Here is a 15,452-nt window from a genome sequence, read left to right as displayed (position 1 = left end):
CTCTGTTTATCTTCTGCGTTTACAATTTCATAGTTTTAGTTTTTACTTTTGAGTTGTGTGTTCAAGTTAATGTTTGTTTAGTGTGAGATAAAAGTCAAAGTTCATTTTTTCTATACAGACACACAGTTGATTCAGCATCATTTGTTGAAGGGACTTTCTTCCATAGATTTCTTTGGCACTTCTGTCAAAAATCAAATGACCACATATGTGAACTCTGATTTCTTCCATTCACCTATAAGACTATCATTTTGCCTGTAATAACTTGTCTTCATTAGTATAGGTTTGTGTTGTTTTGAGACAGGGTCTTGCTTTGTAGTACAGACTGGCCTTGAACTCACTGTGTAGCCCAGGCTGGCCTTGAAGTTGCACTGATCCTCCTGCCTCAGCCTCCTGAGTGCTAGGATTACAGGTGTGCACCACCACACCCTACTAGTATAGATTTATAGGAAGTTTTAAAATCATTAAAGGAAGTGTCAATTTCCCTCTTTGTTTTATTTTTTTAAATTGCTTTATTTTAGGTTGTGATTTGTATAAATTATTTTTTTTATTAGTGGCATGTTTTTGGTATAAAATGATCAGTTCTTCTTGGAAGTTGATACATGTACCACCGTATCCTAATTCTTTCATCCCTTTCACCTCCCTTTTCTCCTACCTCCTTCCATTTCTTGATCCCCTTCCCTTTTGAGATTTATCTTCCTATTACCTATCTTTTATTTTGCTCTTTATTGATATTTTGGGTTTCTTGTATAAGAGAAACTATGTGATATTTCAGCTTGTGCACCTGATTTATTTCAGTTAACCTTATGATCTCAAGATGCATCCATTTTCCTACAAATGAGCCAGGTTTGTCCTCCTTATGGCAGAGTAGTACTCCACTGTGTCCAAATACCACCTTTTTTTTCTTTTTTTTTTTTGCAGTACTGGGGATTTAACTCAGGACCTTGTGCTTGTGAGGCAGGCCTGGTGCCACTGAGCTAAATCCCCGGCCCTTGTACCACATTTTCTTTATCCATTCATCTGTTGATGGTCATATACGCTGCTTCTAATATTTAGCTATTATGAATTGTGGTGCTATAAACATAGCTATGCATGTATCACTGTAATATGTCCTTAACTCTTTGGGGAAGATATCCAGAAGGAGAATAGCAGGGTTGAATAGAATTTCTAGTTTTAGTTTTTTGAGGAATCTCTATGTTACTTTCCATAGTGATTGTACTAGTTTACATTCCCACCACCAATGCAGAAGAGTTCCTTTTTCCGCCCTTTTTCTGTGCAGTCATGCCAGCATTTGGTATGATTTGATTTCTTAATGATAGCTATTCTTTCTGGGATAAGATGAAATCTCAGTGTTGTTTTAATTTTCATTTCTTTAAAGGACAGAGGTGTTGAACATTTTTTCATGTATGTATTGGCCATTTGTACTTCTTTTTTAAAAGTGTCTATTCATTTCACTTGCCCTTTTTTTTTTTTTTTTTGGTACCAGGGATTGAACTTGGGTCCTTGCACTTTCAAGACAGGTGGCATAACCACTGAGCTAAATCCCTGGTACTCACTTGCCCATTTTTTGATTGGATGTTTTATTGGGGGCATCTAATTTTTTTTTGAGTTCTCTATATATTTTAGATATTAGTTTTTCTCTGAGGAATAGCTGGCAGTTTGGGGGTTTTTTTCCCCATTCTGTAGGTTATCTTTTTACTCTGTTGGTTGTTTCTTTTGCTGTGCAGAAGTTTTTAAATTTGTTTTGATATTGTTTCTTGTGCTACAGGGTTCTTTTCAGAAAGTCCTTGCCTATACCTACAACTTCCAAGACTTGTACCTATTTTATCTTCGAGTAGATTGTTTCTGTTACTACATTTAGATATTTGATCAGTTTTGATTTTAGTTTAGTACATGATTGGATATATGAGTCTAGCAGTGAATCCATCCAGACCTGGGCTTTTCTTAGTTGGTGGATTTTTTTATTACCGCTTCAATTTCATTGCCTGTTACTGTATTTTCAAGGTTTTTAAATCTTCTTGGTTCAGTTTTGGTAATTCATATGTATATAGGAATCAAATCATTTCTTCTGAATTCTCAAGGTTATTGATGTACAGGTTGTGAAGTAATTGTTAATAATCTTTTATTTCAGCATTGTCTGCTGTGATGTTACCTTTTTATTTCTAATTGCATTGATTCAGATCTTGTCTCCTTTTTTTTGGATAAGATTGGCTAAGAGTTTGTCTATTTTGTGTATTCTTTTGAAAAACAAGCTCTTAAATTTGTTGGGTTTTTTGGTTTTTTTTTTTCAGTCTCAACTTCATTGATTTCTGCCTTGATATTTATAATTTTTTTACTTGTACTGCATTTGGGTTTGGATTGTCCTTGTTTTTCTAGGTGTATCGTTAGGTTATTTGGATTCACTTTTGTTTTATAATGTGGGCATTCATAGCTAGGACTGCTTTCATTGTATTCCATAAATTCTGGTATGTTTTACAGGCATATTGTTTAGTTCTAGGAACTGCTTTTTATCTTCCTTTATTTCTGTTACCCATTGATTATTCAAGACTGAATTTAATTTTCATATGTTTGCATATTTTGTTTTCTTTTGTCATTGATTTTTAGTTTCATTATGCTATGATCTGATAATATTCATTGTATAATTTTGATTTTTTTTGTACTTAAGCATGCTTTATTGGCTAGTATATGGTCTATTTAGGAGAATGTTCCATGTGCTGCTGAGAAGAATGTGTATTCCATTGTTGTTGGGTGGAACACTCTGTAATTACCGGTGTATTGTGTCCTCCATTTGTTTTAGAGATTTTTTTCCAGTTCTGGTATATCTTTAATTTTTTTTGTTTTTGTTTAGTTGATCTGTCTGTGACAGTGGGGTATTGAAGTCCCTCTTTAAAATTGTGTTTATATCTGATCCTGTAGGTCCAATAGTACTTAACTTTATGAAGTTTGGTATGCTATTGTTCAAAGCATATATGTTAATAATTGTTTTCCTGTTGAATTGTTCCCTTAACCAATATTCAGTGACCTTCTTTGCCTCTTGTGATTAGTTTTGGCTTGAAATCCACTTTGAAAATGTGGTAGCTACATGTACTCTTTTCAGGTTACTGTTTCATGAAATATTGTTTTCCATCCTTTGATTTTTAGTCTCTATGAATTTCCTTTTGGGTTAAATGTGTTTCTTGTGTAGGCATACTGTTGGAGTTTATTTCTTGATCCATTCTGCCTGTGTCTTTTGATTGGGGAATTGAGACCATTCACATTGAGAGTTATATCTGAGGGGTGTTAACTTATTCCTGTCATTCCATTATTTTCATGTTGCTGATTCCCTTTCTTCTTATTTAACTGGTAAGTCTACCAGGTGCATTAACTCTATAAGACCTTTTGGCATTGTTAGCTTTCTTGTCTCCTTCTAGGATATCCTTGAGAATTTTTTGAAATGCCTGGTTTGGTGGGCATGAATTTTTTAAGTGCTCTTTATCATGGAAATACCTTATTTCATCATGAATTTTGAAAGATAGTTTTGGGGGGATATATTAGTCTGGGTTGGAATTTGTTTTCTTTTAAGGCTTGAAACACTTCACTCCATGCTCTTCTGGCCTTTAAGGTTTGTGTTGATAAGTCCGCTGTAATTCTAATGAGTTTACCTTCATAAATGATTCATTGCTTTTCTCTAACAGTTTTTAAGATTTTATTCTTATGTTGTACTTTGGGGATTTTATCTATCATATGTCATGGAGAGCTTCTTTTCTGATTCTGGTTGTTTGGGGTTCTACATGCCTCATTTATCTATATCTTAAATTATTTATTCATATAGTATTTAGAAAGTTATCTGCTATTATTTCTGTAAACAGGTATTTTTATACCCTTTGTGCTATCTTCTGATTTTTCACCAATTCCAGTTAATCTTAGATTAGGCTTCTTTGAGTCATCTAGGAACTGTTGGATCAGTTTTTTATGTTTTCTTATTTTCAAGTTATCTCTGATTAATTGATCAGCAACAGTAGCCCTGTCTTCTAGTTCTGACACTCTGTCCTCACATTGGTCACTTCTACTGCTCACACTTTTCATAGAACTTTTAATTTCCTAAATTTCTGTTTGGTACCTTTTTATGGGTTCTAATTCTCTTCTGTGCTGATCATTCATGTTTTGTTTCATTTTGGTTAGCTCAGCTAGCTTTTTATTAGTGTCTTCTGTAGACTTACTGATCATTTTATTAGGCCCATTATCTCTTTGGTTATACTGTATCTTGTTTGAGCTCACCAAACAATTTACTGATCTGTTTTGTTATCTCATGTGTTACCCTTTTGAATAATTCAGCTGTGTGGCTTTTGATTTTCCTCTTCTCCAGTGCCTCATGGATCAGCTTCAGCTCATGTTTCTGCATTTTTTGTTTGATTTTCTTGTGCTTGTGGCTTGATTATAGTGGAAAGGTTTATTGCTATAGTAAGAGACCTCTTTAGCTAATGTCTTTTTCAGCCATGCTTTCTGGGCATAGCTAACTATTGGCTTTTACTTCTGTCCCAAAATCTAGCCACCTTCATTTATTTGGAGACTGCAGTGTATTTGGCCCAGCACCAGTTCTCCAGGAATGAGCCACTGTACAGTTTAATGGCACAAAGGCAATCTAGATTCTGTGGCATGCAGAGAAAACCAGTTAAGTAACAACAACTATGTCACATTGGCTACAGTGATAAAATCACCAACAATAGTAGTGTCAGATATAAACTGGATATTGACATACCCTTCAAAATCAGTAATATACCACCCTTATTCATTGAAAAGAGATCTATATGGCCGGGGATTTAGCTCAGTGGTTCCACTGCCTGCCTTATAAGCGCAAGGTCCTGAGTTTGATCCCCAGTACCAAAAAAAAAAAAAAAAGAAAGAAAGAAAAGAGATCTGTAATTGCAGTATGAACATGAAGACAAACTAAATATTGACCTACAGTCAATATCTTCTAAATGAAACAACTTTACCTTCACTGAAAGAAGTGTTCAGCAGTAATAGCATAAAGTTAAGTAGCAATCCAAAAATTCATAAAGCTTAGTAGTTATTCTAGTAACAATTGAGGAGGTGGGGAACTGGAGAATGAAAAAAGTAAAATTTGAAAAATTAATGGAAGAAAAGGAGGAGAGAAAAGTATGATAGGGCATCCTATAGATTTATGTAAATTTTAGTGTCAGCTTCTCAGTTACTACCCAAAATTTGCTGGGACTTGATTGATTTTGCCTTGTGTCTGTGGCTGAACATAGACGCTTGCCATCTCTACTGTCCACTCTGCCACCCTGCGAGTAGGGGGAGCTCTTTATGATGTCGTTGTTTGAGCTGTCTCCACAGTGTTTCAGAGGGTTCCGTGTAGAGGTCTTTGTATCTCTTTTGTTAATTACAGATGGTATAGAATAAAAGAGCTTGCTTTCATTTTATGGCTTTTTACCTGAAAAACTAAGAAGTTATATTCATTTAGAAAAACTAGTAGATCCATAATTTTATGAAGATAGCCCAATTTTCAGCTGAAAAAGACAGAGAAACAGATGTTTTCCTCACATTAAAATTATAATAAAGAATACAAAATTGTTTAAATGTACATGAACAGAGTTCAGGGGAAGTGAGACAGTGGAGCAGAGTACTCAGTGAGAGTACGACCAGAGATGACTGCAGCGCAGGCTCAGGGTGATACCTGATCCCAGCACCGGAAGACCAGGGAGTGGGAGGTTATAGTAATCACAGATGAATGTTTAAAGTTGGATTGGAAAGAAAAAACTGGATTGCAAGTTTTCCTTTTGGATCATAGTGTTATCAGCCAGCTAGAGGAATACTGACCAGGATGTGGGTGAATATTAACTGGCAGGTATGAGACATAGCAGAATGCATTTTTTTTTTCTGTGAAGAAAAAGTACTTGAGGTAGAGGATATTCTGGTACATGTTCCTCTTGGTAGATAAGTGGGAAGCAGAGAAGAGTTCTGTTTTAATGCTGGGCTTTATGAAATACTTGTTCAGAAGTATGCACCTATGGGAGACATAATTTACCTATAGAAAAATTAAGTTCATAGATGTGGTGGATTTTATAATTGTTCTTTATACTTAAAATTGGTTAGTAACTGTTATAAAATGTTTTCTAAGTGAAAATCTCAATAAAATGGTAGTGTAGACAGTGTCTGGGTTACTGAGCAGAGGCCTCATGCTCTTCTAGCTGTGTTCCATGTTGAGTTGTGAACATGGAGAGGGATCTTTAAGAATGCCTGTTGCTCATGTGTTTGTCAGAGGAATGTTTTTCTTTCGGTGTATAATCTGTCTGCTAACAATCAGTTCCCTAAAATTGCGTATCTTTTGGTATGTGATAATGAATTTGTGATAAGTAATTTGAGGCTGTTTTTTATTAATGAAAATCAGAAAGTAAAAGAAGACCCTTGATCAGGAATTTGAAGTTATAAAAGCCTAACTCTTGGGCTTTTACTGACAGCCTCTTTTGAGGCCTCTGTTGATTTCTTCTGAGAAACTTCTCTAGTTTAGATTTTATACACTGTTATTTTTTGACCAATTCTCTTTTTCAAGCTTAGGCAGTACAGATCAAGATTTGTTTGATATTTTTACCCTGAATTAGAAATTCTGTATTTTCTTACCCTGCCACCTCATAAACTGAGGCTGCTTCATATTCTTCACTCATTTTTTTATATATTCAATTAATTATTCAGTAAATACTTTGTCATCCCATTTATTAGATACTGTGCTAGAATACAAAAATAAGAGTTGCCTTTAAAAGAGCGTATAAAAAGGAAGACAAAAGGTTAAGAAATAGAATACAAACAAGGACTTCTAAACTAAAAGAGAGGTCAAGAAGGCTGACAGAGAAGTAGTACTTGAGCTGCAGAATGCATGGACACTGTTCTGGCATGAGAGGTAACCAGAGGGATCTTGGAAGCACAAAGTATGTGGCGTCCATGGACTCCGGTCTGTGGACTCTTGAGTACTTCCCCTGTGCCATGTCTCTGAAGATATATGACAAAGATTGAGGTGAAAGAGATGAACTGAGGTCAGAGCCTGGGGTAGTATGTGTTCTAAGCCAGAAGGCTGAATTTAATACAAAGCACTAATGAAGAAAGATTTGTTAGCACAAAGTGTGCTTAATAACTTTATCTTTTTAGAGTAGTTAAAAGCATTGTCATGAGGAATTGCAGGGTTCTACAGAAGCATCCAATCCATTTGACCTGTGTGCATGATGATAGGTTTTGCTTGCAAGGTCTAAACACTTTTATGTTGACTACAGGCTGGGAACAATGACTTGATTTTTTCCTCATGTTTTCTTTTTTTGTTTGTTTGTTTTTTGGTACCAGGGAATCAAACCTGGGTCCTTGCGCTTGTGCAGCAGGCGGTGAAACCACTGAGCTAAATCCCCGGCCCCTCCTCATGCTTTCTGTAGTCATGCTGTGGTTTGTTGCCACTGGATTAGAATGAAGAGGAGAGGATAGTGCAGGCTGTGCAGAATGGACATGTGTTGTTGACCACTGCCTCTCTAATGCAATCTTTTCTTTCTTAAGTGATTAAGCAAAAAGTTTGGTTACAGTAAAAACAATGAAAAGTAGCATAGTATAATTAATTAAAAGTACAGTGAACACAAATTGTTAAAACAGTTGCTTAAAAACAGTTTTTGAATGAATGGTCATAAAATGCATATAAAATGTCTGCTTAAAATTTAATCATAAAGATAGATCATCTACAAGGAAATCTGTGCTATTTGTTGTGTGGTAAGTATTCTAAGAACTGGTATTTATGAAAGTACTTTAAAGAAGTTGCAATTAGTAATAAAGATGTATCCTAAAGAAATTACTTAGAGGTTAACCGTTATAGTCTTTACATGTAAAATTTGTCATAAGTAAATAAAAATAATCAGACTAGTTCTTGTTAAGGATCCGATGAACAAAACCTGCCAAACAGCTAGCTTTTATTAATTTTTTTTGATTACTAATGGGAATTTGCTTTATCAGTTTAATTCTACAGTGGGTTATTTATTCATTCAAAAACCAAAAATTTTCTTAATATTTGCTAAGTTACTTTTTAGGTATACTCACTATTGACTATTTTTCTTTTAGGTTATGCTTCCTCCTGGAGCCCAGCATTCTGATGAAAGAGGTGCTAAAGAAATTATTCTAGATGATGATGAGTGTCCTTTACAAATCTTTAGGGATTGGCCAAGTGATAAAGGTAAAGAGTAAATTTACTTGTTAAAGGATTACATATGTAATGTGTCTTAATTTCTATATGATATACCAGTTGTTTTATCAGATGATGTAGGAGATGTGAACATTAATGTTTTCTGATAGCTCTTTGATGTACTGTTTCCCATTCCTACACAGACTTACTAGGGTGGCTCCTCAGTGGTCTCTGTAGGGCCACACTCAGCTCCCTGAGTCTTGGGCACAGATTTTGCCCAGATGGTTAACACTGGGGGTAGAAACCACATCTTAGAAAGAAGCCACACTAACAGTGGAAGGTTGTTACCTATCAACAGTGATGCTGGCCAGAACTGTTGTGAAATTTGGACAGATTTGTTATGGTAGGGAAAGGAACACCCTAAAGATTGTAATGATTGGGACCAGAAGTGTTTCCGATTTTGGATTTAGATTTTGGAATATTTGCGTATACGTAATGAGATATCTTGGAGGTGAGATCTAAGTCTAAAAATGAAATTCATTTATGTTTCATGCACACCTTATGCACGTAGTCTGTAGTTAACTTTTACTATGCCAATATTATGTCTACTACATATCATATGAGGTCAGTTTTCCATTTGTAACATGTTGCCAGTCAAAAGTTTTGTAATTTGTAGCATATCACGTTGCATATTTGTGGATTAGGGATGCTGAACTTGTAATGAAGTCATACTTGGCACTATTCAGTTTTCTCTATTTCAGAGCAGTAGAGTTTAAAACTGTTCAATGAAATAGTGTTTTAATTTTCACTTTAGTATTGCTTTGAATTCTGAGTTAATTCAGTTGAATTAAATAAAAATAAAGTCAAATAAGATGTATTTGTATATATATTTTTGTGGTAATGTGTTGTGAATATGTTCATTGATCATAAAATTATGAATATAAGATTCATTTGTTCTTAAACTTACGTTGTTTACAAGCATATGATATAGCTCACTGTTAATTAAAAAAACTCTTTGCAGATAGTTTGCTGGAGTTTTTAGAGCACTCCAAGGGACTACTTCCTTCATTGAGTCAAAGTACAAATTGGGTGACCTTTTCTCACTTTTCAGCAGATGTTAAGAAGTTTCATCCTGGCAATGTGTGAGCAATTGACTGCCGCTCAACTGGCCATACATACCAGCCCATCTGGTTAATGATTCCCAATGTTACTATTCTAGGGATTTTAGTCTTTCAGTTGAAGAGGAGGCCACCAGACTACATCCCAAAGAAAACAAAGAAACACATTGAAGGAAAGACACTGAAGGGGAAGGAGAGAGCTGATGGATCTGGCTATGGCTCTGCTCTCCCCCCTGAGAAGCTGCCCTATTTAGTAGAATTAAGCCCAGGTAAGAAAGCTGGTTATATTAAAGTACATTTTTAGCTTTTAATGTTTCTACTTTTTAATTCATCTTAGAAGTATCCTGTTGGCTGAATTAACATTTTTAGACTTTTTTTTTTTTTAAGTAACTTTCATTTACTTAAAAAAAAAAAAACCTATGGTCATATAATACATGTATTCATGTATAAGAATAAAATTCTCATGGACAAAGTTGCAGAGAAACATTTAAGATAATGTATAGAGTGTTTTAAGAGAGGTTTAGGTGATGATTCATTTCTTTTTAAGAAAACATTTCCAAAATAACTAGCACCAGGCACAGTGGGCGCATGCCTGTAATCCCAGCACTCAAGAGGCTGAAGCAGGGGGATCACCGAGAGTTTGAGGCTAGCCTGGGCTACATAGTGAGTTCAAGGCCAGCCTGAACTGCATAGTGAGACTCTGTCGCAAAAAAAGCAAAACAAAATCTTGAGCAATATAGTTAACCTGCTAAAAACAATGAACTGAAATTCACTTCTTCTAAGACAGATTTAATAGAAGTATATGTGTGTAGGGGAGGGTCGTATTATTGTTTCTAATATATGAACAGTCTCCAAAAGGAATGTCTTTAAGTTTGACAGTACATCTAAAAAAATCCATCTTAATAAGTGAAAGCCTATTTGATTTTTTTATATAATAAGACTAAATTTATTTTCATATTAGGCGTCTGCATATATCATTTGTAGAACTCTTCTAAGCTGCTGTTGTCTTAAGCTGACCGTCAGGTAGAGAAATACATTGACATTCTTAAAGAAGTGCTTTTATACGCGAATAAATATACATATATATACATACATATACTGTATTGTGTACATTTGCATTGTGTTATCTATTACATATTTCTTTATCATTTACCAAAATCTCATTTCTTAAATTATATGTGTGACCTGTTATGATGATAATGTGCCATCTTCCCCACCTCAAACTACATTTAAAATAAATCCCAGTTTGTAATTACAGAAAAACTAGCATAAAAATAAATCAGTTATGTAGATAATATGTTGTTCCTTGAGCAGGAGCTATGTTTTTCTCTTCTTAGATTCCTCAGTGTTTATTTTATTTCCAAGACTGATTTAGTTTCTTATAGCTGATTATTATAGTTAAGGATTAGAAACAGTGTTTCCAACAGTCTTATGAAGTAGCTGGGTTACACTGATGTAGAATGGCATAGCTATGTTTTGATGCTATTCTGATTAACGGTGGCAGTGTAGCCCTGGGTAGTAGCTGTTTGTGAATGATAGTAGCCATGCTTTGCCCCTCAGTTCTGTGACTGGGAGTTTATGTGAAGTTTTACTTTCTCACTGTAGTTTGGAAGCATGTGTCAGTATTGTGCTGTGTGTATATAGTGTGAAAAAGGGTTTTTGCTTGTTTGTCTGAGGAAAGGAACTGCAACAATGATACAGCCATTGTTTTTGAGCTTAAAAAAATTCAGGAACTTTTTTGGACATTAGACCTGTCCTTTAAATTTTTGCATTAAATGCTGGAAACTAATGATTGGTTTCTTCAAATCCAGATTTTTAAGATTGAAGGGTATAACTCAAACAAATTGATAAATAGTAACATTTGATCTTCAAATGAATAATGGAAAGTTTGATTTTGTTGGCTAGCAGAGAGAGACTGAACATTCATTTGACAAATGCTTAGTACTTTGTGTCAAACATTGTTCTGAGCCTTAGAGATGGAACACTGACAAAGCAGATTGTCTCTGATCTCACACTACTGAGAATTTCCATTTTGGCTGTTTAGTCCGTAATTGTATTCTCTGAGATAATCAATATGTAGAATTTTTGGTAGGTGTGGGAAGATGCTAGATCCGATCCTAGATAATTAAATTTTAACTGCTTTTCACCATATATGGGCAACACCACAAACCATATGCTTACTAGAACATTTCATGGCATTTTGCTCTCTTCAGTCAACACTTACTGAGCTCCTACTGCAGGTCAAAGCAGTAGATGGCAAAGGCAAGTAATTGTCCCTGACATCAGGTAATCTACACACCAAGAAGTAATCCCAGCACTGTCTGTAGTCCACACTCAGGAGTTCTCTGGGTAGCATGTGGGACTTTTCCTGCTGTCCACAGATGCCTATGGGCGATACAGAGCTCTTCTGCTCTCCTAAGGGCAGAGGCTGGTGACAGGCCTGAGCGCTAGCTGAGGACTCTCTTGCACCAAAGCCATGTCCTTTCATTAAGATATGATGTCTGTGTTTTTATTATTAACTACTCAAAATCAGCATGCTGAATAAATTGATCTATTTTCCATTTATGAGAAAATATTTCTGCATTTGATAAATTGTGAATGGATTTGTGAGATATTTTCATTGGACACATTGTCAACGAAGTAATAAGTGATGAGGTCCTGCCCAAGTGGGATAGGAGATTTCTGAGGAGTGGGTATGTGCTTACACTGTCTTTTGGAGGAATGGGAGCAGAATGCTACTTTGTTCTTTGCGTTTGATCTGAATGTGTTCTTTAAGCAGAAGTCAGCCAGGTGGGGTGATAACCTTCTATATGGTTAACTCCCTCTTGCTGTCCTATTGCTTGGCAACTCACCTATTGTCCTACTGTTTTCCCTAACAGTCTGCACTGGTTTCTAAAACACTGACTGTAGTCTTGTCCGCACAGCTCTGAAAGCTGACGGGTAAAATGTACCTTTTCTTCCTTTGAGACCTGTCTCACTGAAGCTTACCCTCTGCGTCTCTTCTCCTCCTTCCCTCTCCCACGTGTTCTTCATGGTCTCTGTCCTGCTGATGCTGCCTTCACCTGGGTCCTGGCATGTCTTAACCCCAGGGAGAAGGAGTCACTTTGCCTACTACAGTTATCACACTTACGAAGGTAATGCTATGCTTAATACTACTTTTGTAATTGGGGCACTAGCAGACCTCCTGGGCAAAATGATGTTGATTGACCAGATGATGTATTTATGAAACCTCAATTTACTGTTTTTTATACATACCTGTGAAGTGTCCCATGTCCAGTATTCATTTCAATTGCTGTAAGCTTATTTTGCTGCTCTTATTTTCTCAGGTTCATCCCGAGAAGCAGCTGTAGACAGAAAAGAGTTGGTGACAAAATTGTTGTAGACTGAGAACAAAGTGCCTTAAGAGTGCTTACCCTTTGTTCAAGCCCTCCGTTTCCCTTTTGCATTGAGAATACAGGCAGAACATCTCTCATCTGAAACCTTTGAGCACTGACATGACACCACAAGTAGAAAATTCCACGCCTCGCCCTATATAATAGAGTGTCAGAACACAGATGTAGTTAATGCATCATATGAAATTTCCTGCAGGCTGTGTATATAAGGTGTATGAGGTGTGATAAAAATATACAGGTGAATGTGTACATTTTAAAAATTTGTTACAGTAAAAGACACATTGCCATTAATCCTCCTCAAAGTACTGTCCCTCAGTTCAAACATGCTTATCCTATTGTTCTTGCCACTTTCTGAAGCAGTTCTGGAAGTCCTCTTTTGTAAGTGTCTTTATGAGGTGTGATTAAAAATACAGTGAATGCTGCTGCCAAGTGCCATCCAGTGGGAAAGCAAGCACATAATAGTGTGTCTTTAACTATCTGTTTACCTGATCTGGCACTATGCAACCTCTGGCTCATCCCTGAAGTCAAAATGACCATGAAAGGTAAACATTTTGAATTGATTCAGGACATCAAGGTGGCCACAACAGTGCAGCTAAAGCCACCCACTAAAGAGAATTTCCAGAACTGCTTCAGAAAGTGGCAAGAATGATAGGATATGTTTAAAGAGGATTATTATTTTGAGGGGGAATAATGACAATGTATATTACTGTAAGAAGTTAAATTTTTCCATCACTCCTTGTATATGAGGCATAAATGAAGTTTGTATTTAGATTTGGGTTCCGTCTCCAAGATACCTCATGTATATGCAAATATCCACACATCTGAAAAAAATTGGAAGTCTTAACTCGTTCTGGTCCCAAACATTTCAGGCAGGGGATGCTGTTAAAGGTACCTTTTTGGCAGAAGTGCTGTGTCAGGGGTGGGGTTACTGCAAGCTGTCTCTTGTGAAGTTGCTCCAGATGTGTTGTAGTTCTCTGCTGGAAGAAGAATGCTTAGATATTTGGGCAGAAACCCTGTTGAGGAAGGGGGAACACTGGGAATGTGTATTGAGGGAGTTTTACTGCTTGTGTCTGTGAATGATCAAGTGCTGTTAGTTGGGGTCAAGGGCTGAATGTCACAAGAAGGGGCAGGAGGCACCAAGCACTACTGCCTCCCACTCTTCCTGCCCTTGCTTAGACCAAATGCTTTTTTCCCACTGATGCTAGGACTACCACCCAGGTCTCTGCATTCTACACAGACTTTATCTCTGCTTTTTTATGGAAGTGCAGTGGTGAGGAAGAGGAGACTAGGAAAGCAGCTTGTGATCCTTCCTTCTCTCATATTTCTCAGTCTAACAGCCCTTTGTAATTCCCAGGAGACCTTTCAGTAACATTCAGATTTCAGGGGACTATTAATGTGAAATTTTCTTTCACCACCCCCCCCCCCCGACATAGCTTTCTTTTGTGTTCTTATATTTTTAACTTTGCATTGAAATAATTGATCTTGTTTCAGACATGGTTACTTATTTGCTCCTTTTCTTTCTTCATAATTTGTGTAGTTTCCGTGTAACTCAGGTGTTACTTGGTTTTCTTCATTTTTAGTGTAGTCACTGTAAACATATTAAGTCTTTTATTGTCTATGAACTGTAGACCACACGTTGAAAGCTGTGATCAGGGGAAGCCTAGCCACACAAAGCTCAGAGGTGAGGGGCAAAAATCTATAGAATCCTCGAAAAATGTAGTTCATGGTGCTGAGACACAGTGGATATGTGGCACTCTGAAGGATAGAAGAGGGGAGGTTGAAGAGAACTGCCATGGTGCTTAAAACAAAATAGTGGGCATTCCAGGAGGAGAAGGGAACTGCCCATGTTCATGAAAAGCCCCAGATGATTTTGATATCTCATTTGGATCAGGACTTTGTAACAGCACTGAAAATAAATATTCCAATGGAAGCAACATAGACGGTGAATCAGTTTTGGGGTGGATGTTAGGCATTGGTGTCTCTGAAATACTTCAGTGTCATCTTGCCTTTCCCTAGATGTCACAGATTCCTGAAATAATTCAGAAATAGAAATTTTTGTCCTTAGAATGTTACTTTGTATTACTCTGAAAACTAACATCAGTTGTAAGAAATGGTGAATTTATCATGTGTTTTGTCTTTTAGAGTTCAGACACACTAGGACTGAGAGAACTTGGCAGTCAGACTGTAGATGCCCATGCCTTCCAAAATGTTTATCCTCTGAGACTCTCGTAGCTTACATGCCTGATGCCAGTGACTCCTGATTTTAATGAGTGACTCTGAAAGTTACGCGGGCAGTCATGAAGTAGGTCAGGGAGACTTTCATTTGCCTTTTAAGGAAGCTGTATACTTGCCGTGGTACAGTTGAAGTCTGAAATTGTATCGGAATTCTTGGATTCTGCCAAGCATGTTTTCTTATAGATTAACTGTAAAATCAGAGCGGCTGAGTAGAGAGGGAGCATGTTCAGTGTTAGTAGAGACAGAGGCCCAGCGGTGATGCTGTTTCTTCATTTCCTCCCACCCCTTCTCCATAGAAAGTCATTCTACAAACTAAAACTCCCAGCAGTTCAGAAAGGTTTAAAGTGACAGAAACCCAAACAAAGACAGTATTCCTTCCTTTCATCCCAGTTCTACTCAAGTGAGCTAAGCACTTTGCCAGCAATTTTTCCTCAGCCATGGACTTTAGAGTCATTGGAAGAATTGTTCAGAGAAGATCTGCCTAGTCCTCATCCTGCGGATGGTATTCCAGGAGGGCTGGGTGCTGTGAGAACTCCACAATAGGAACTTCCACCTTTGATTTCA

At 36.7% G+C, this 15,452-nt stretch overlaps 1 protein-coding gene across 36 annotated transcripts in view; it reads left to right on the top strand.

Annotated features, from left to right (window-relative positions):
* Nucleotides 1-15,452, top strand: part of Afdn (afadin, adherens junction formation factor) — a 147,556-nt gene that overhangs the window by 63,897 nt on the left and 68,207 nt on the right. For 27 of the 36 annotated variants that reach the window (XM_021237991.2, XM_021237988.2, XM_087193502.1 and 24 more), the window contains exons 7-9: nt 8,083-8,194; nt 9,363-9,530; nt 12,351-12,395. In XM_021237991.2, the coding sequence (XP_021093650.2) occupies nt 8,083-8,194; nt 9,363-9,530; nt 12,351-12,395 (325 nt within the window). The remainder of the gene's footprint in view (nt 1-8,082; nt 8,195-9,362; nt 9,531-12,350; nt 12,396-15,452) is intronic. The other 9 variants (XM_087193504.1, XM_087193488.1, XM_087193506.1 and 6 more) reach the window with 1 other exon arrangement.

The sequence above is a fragment of the Heterocephalus glaber genome, unplaced genomic scaffold, assembly GCF_053883595.1.
Source record: "Heterocephalus glaber isolate CG9 unplaced genomic scaffold, H.glaber_assembly_v1.0 deba00001593, whole genome shotgun sequence".
NCBI classification, from domain to species: Eukaryota; Metazoa; Chordata; class Mammalia; order Rodentia; family Bathyergidae; genus Heterocephalus; species Heterocephalus glaber.
The sequence above is the reverse complement of the archived record's forward strand: the minus strand, read 5'-3'. Positions and strand labels throughout refer to the sequence as shown.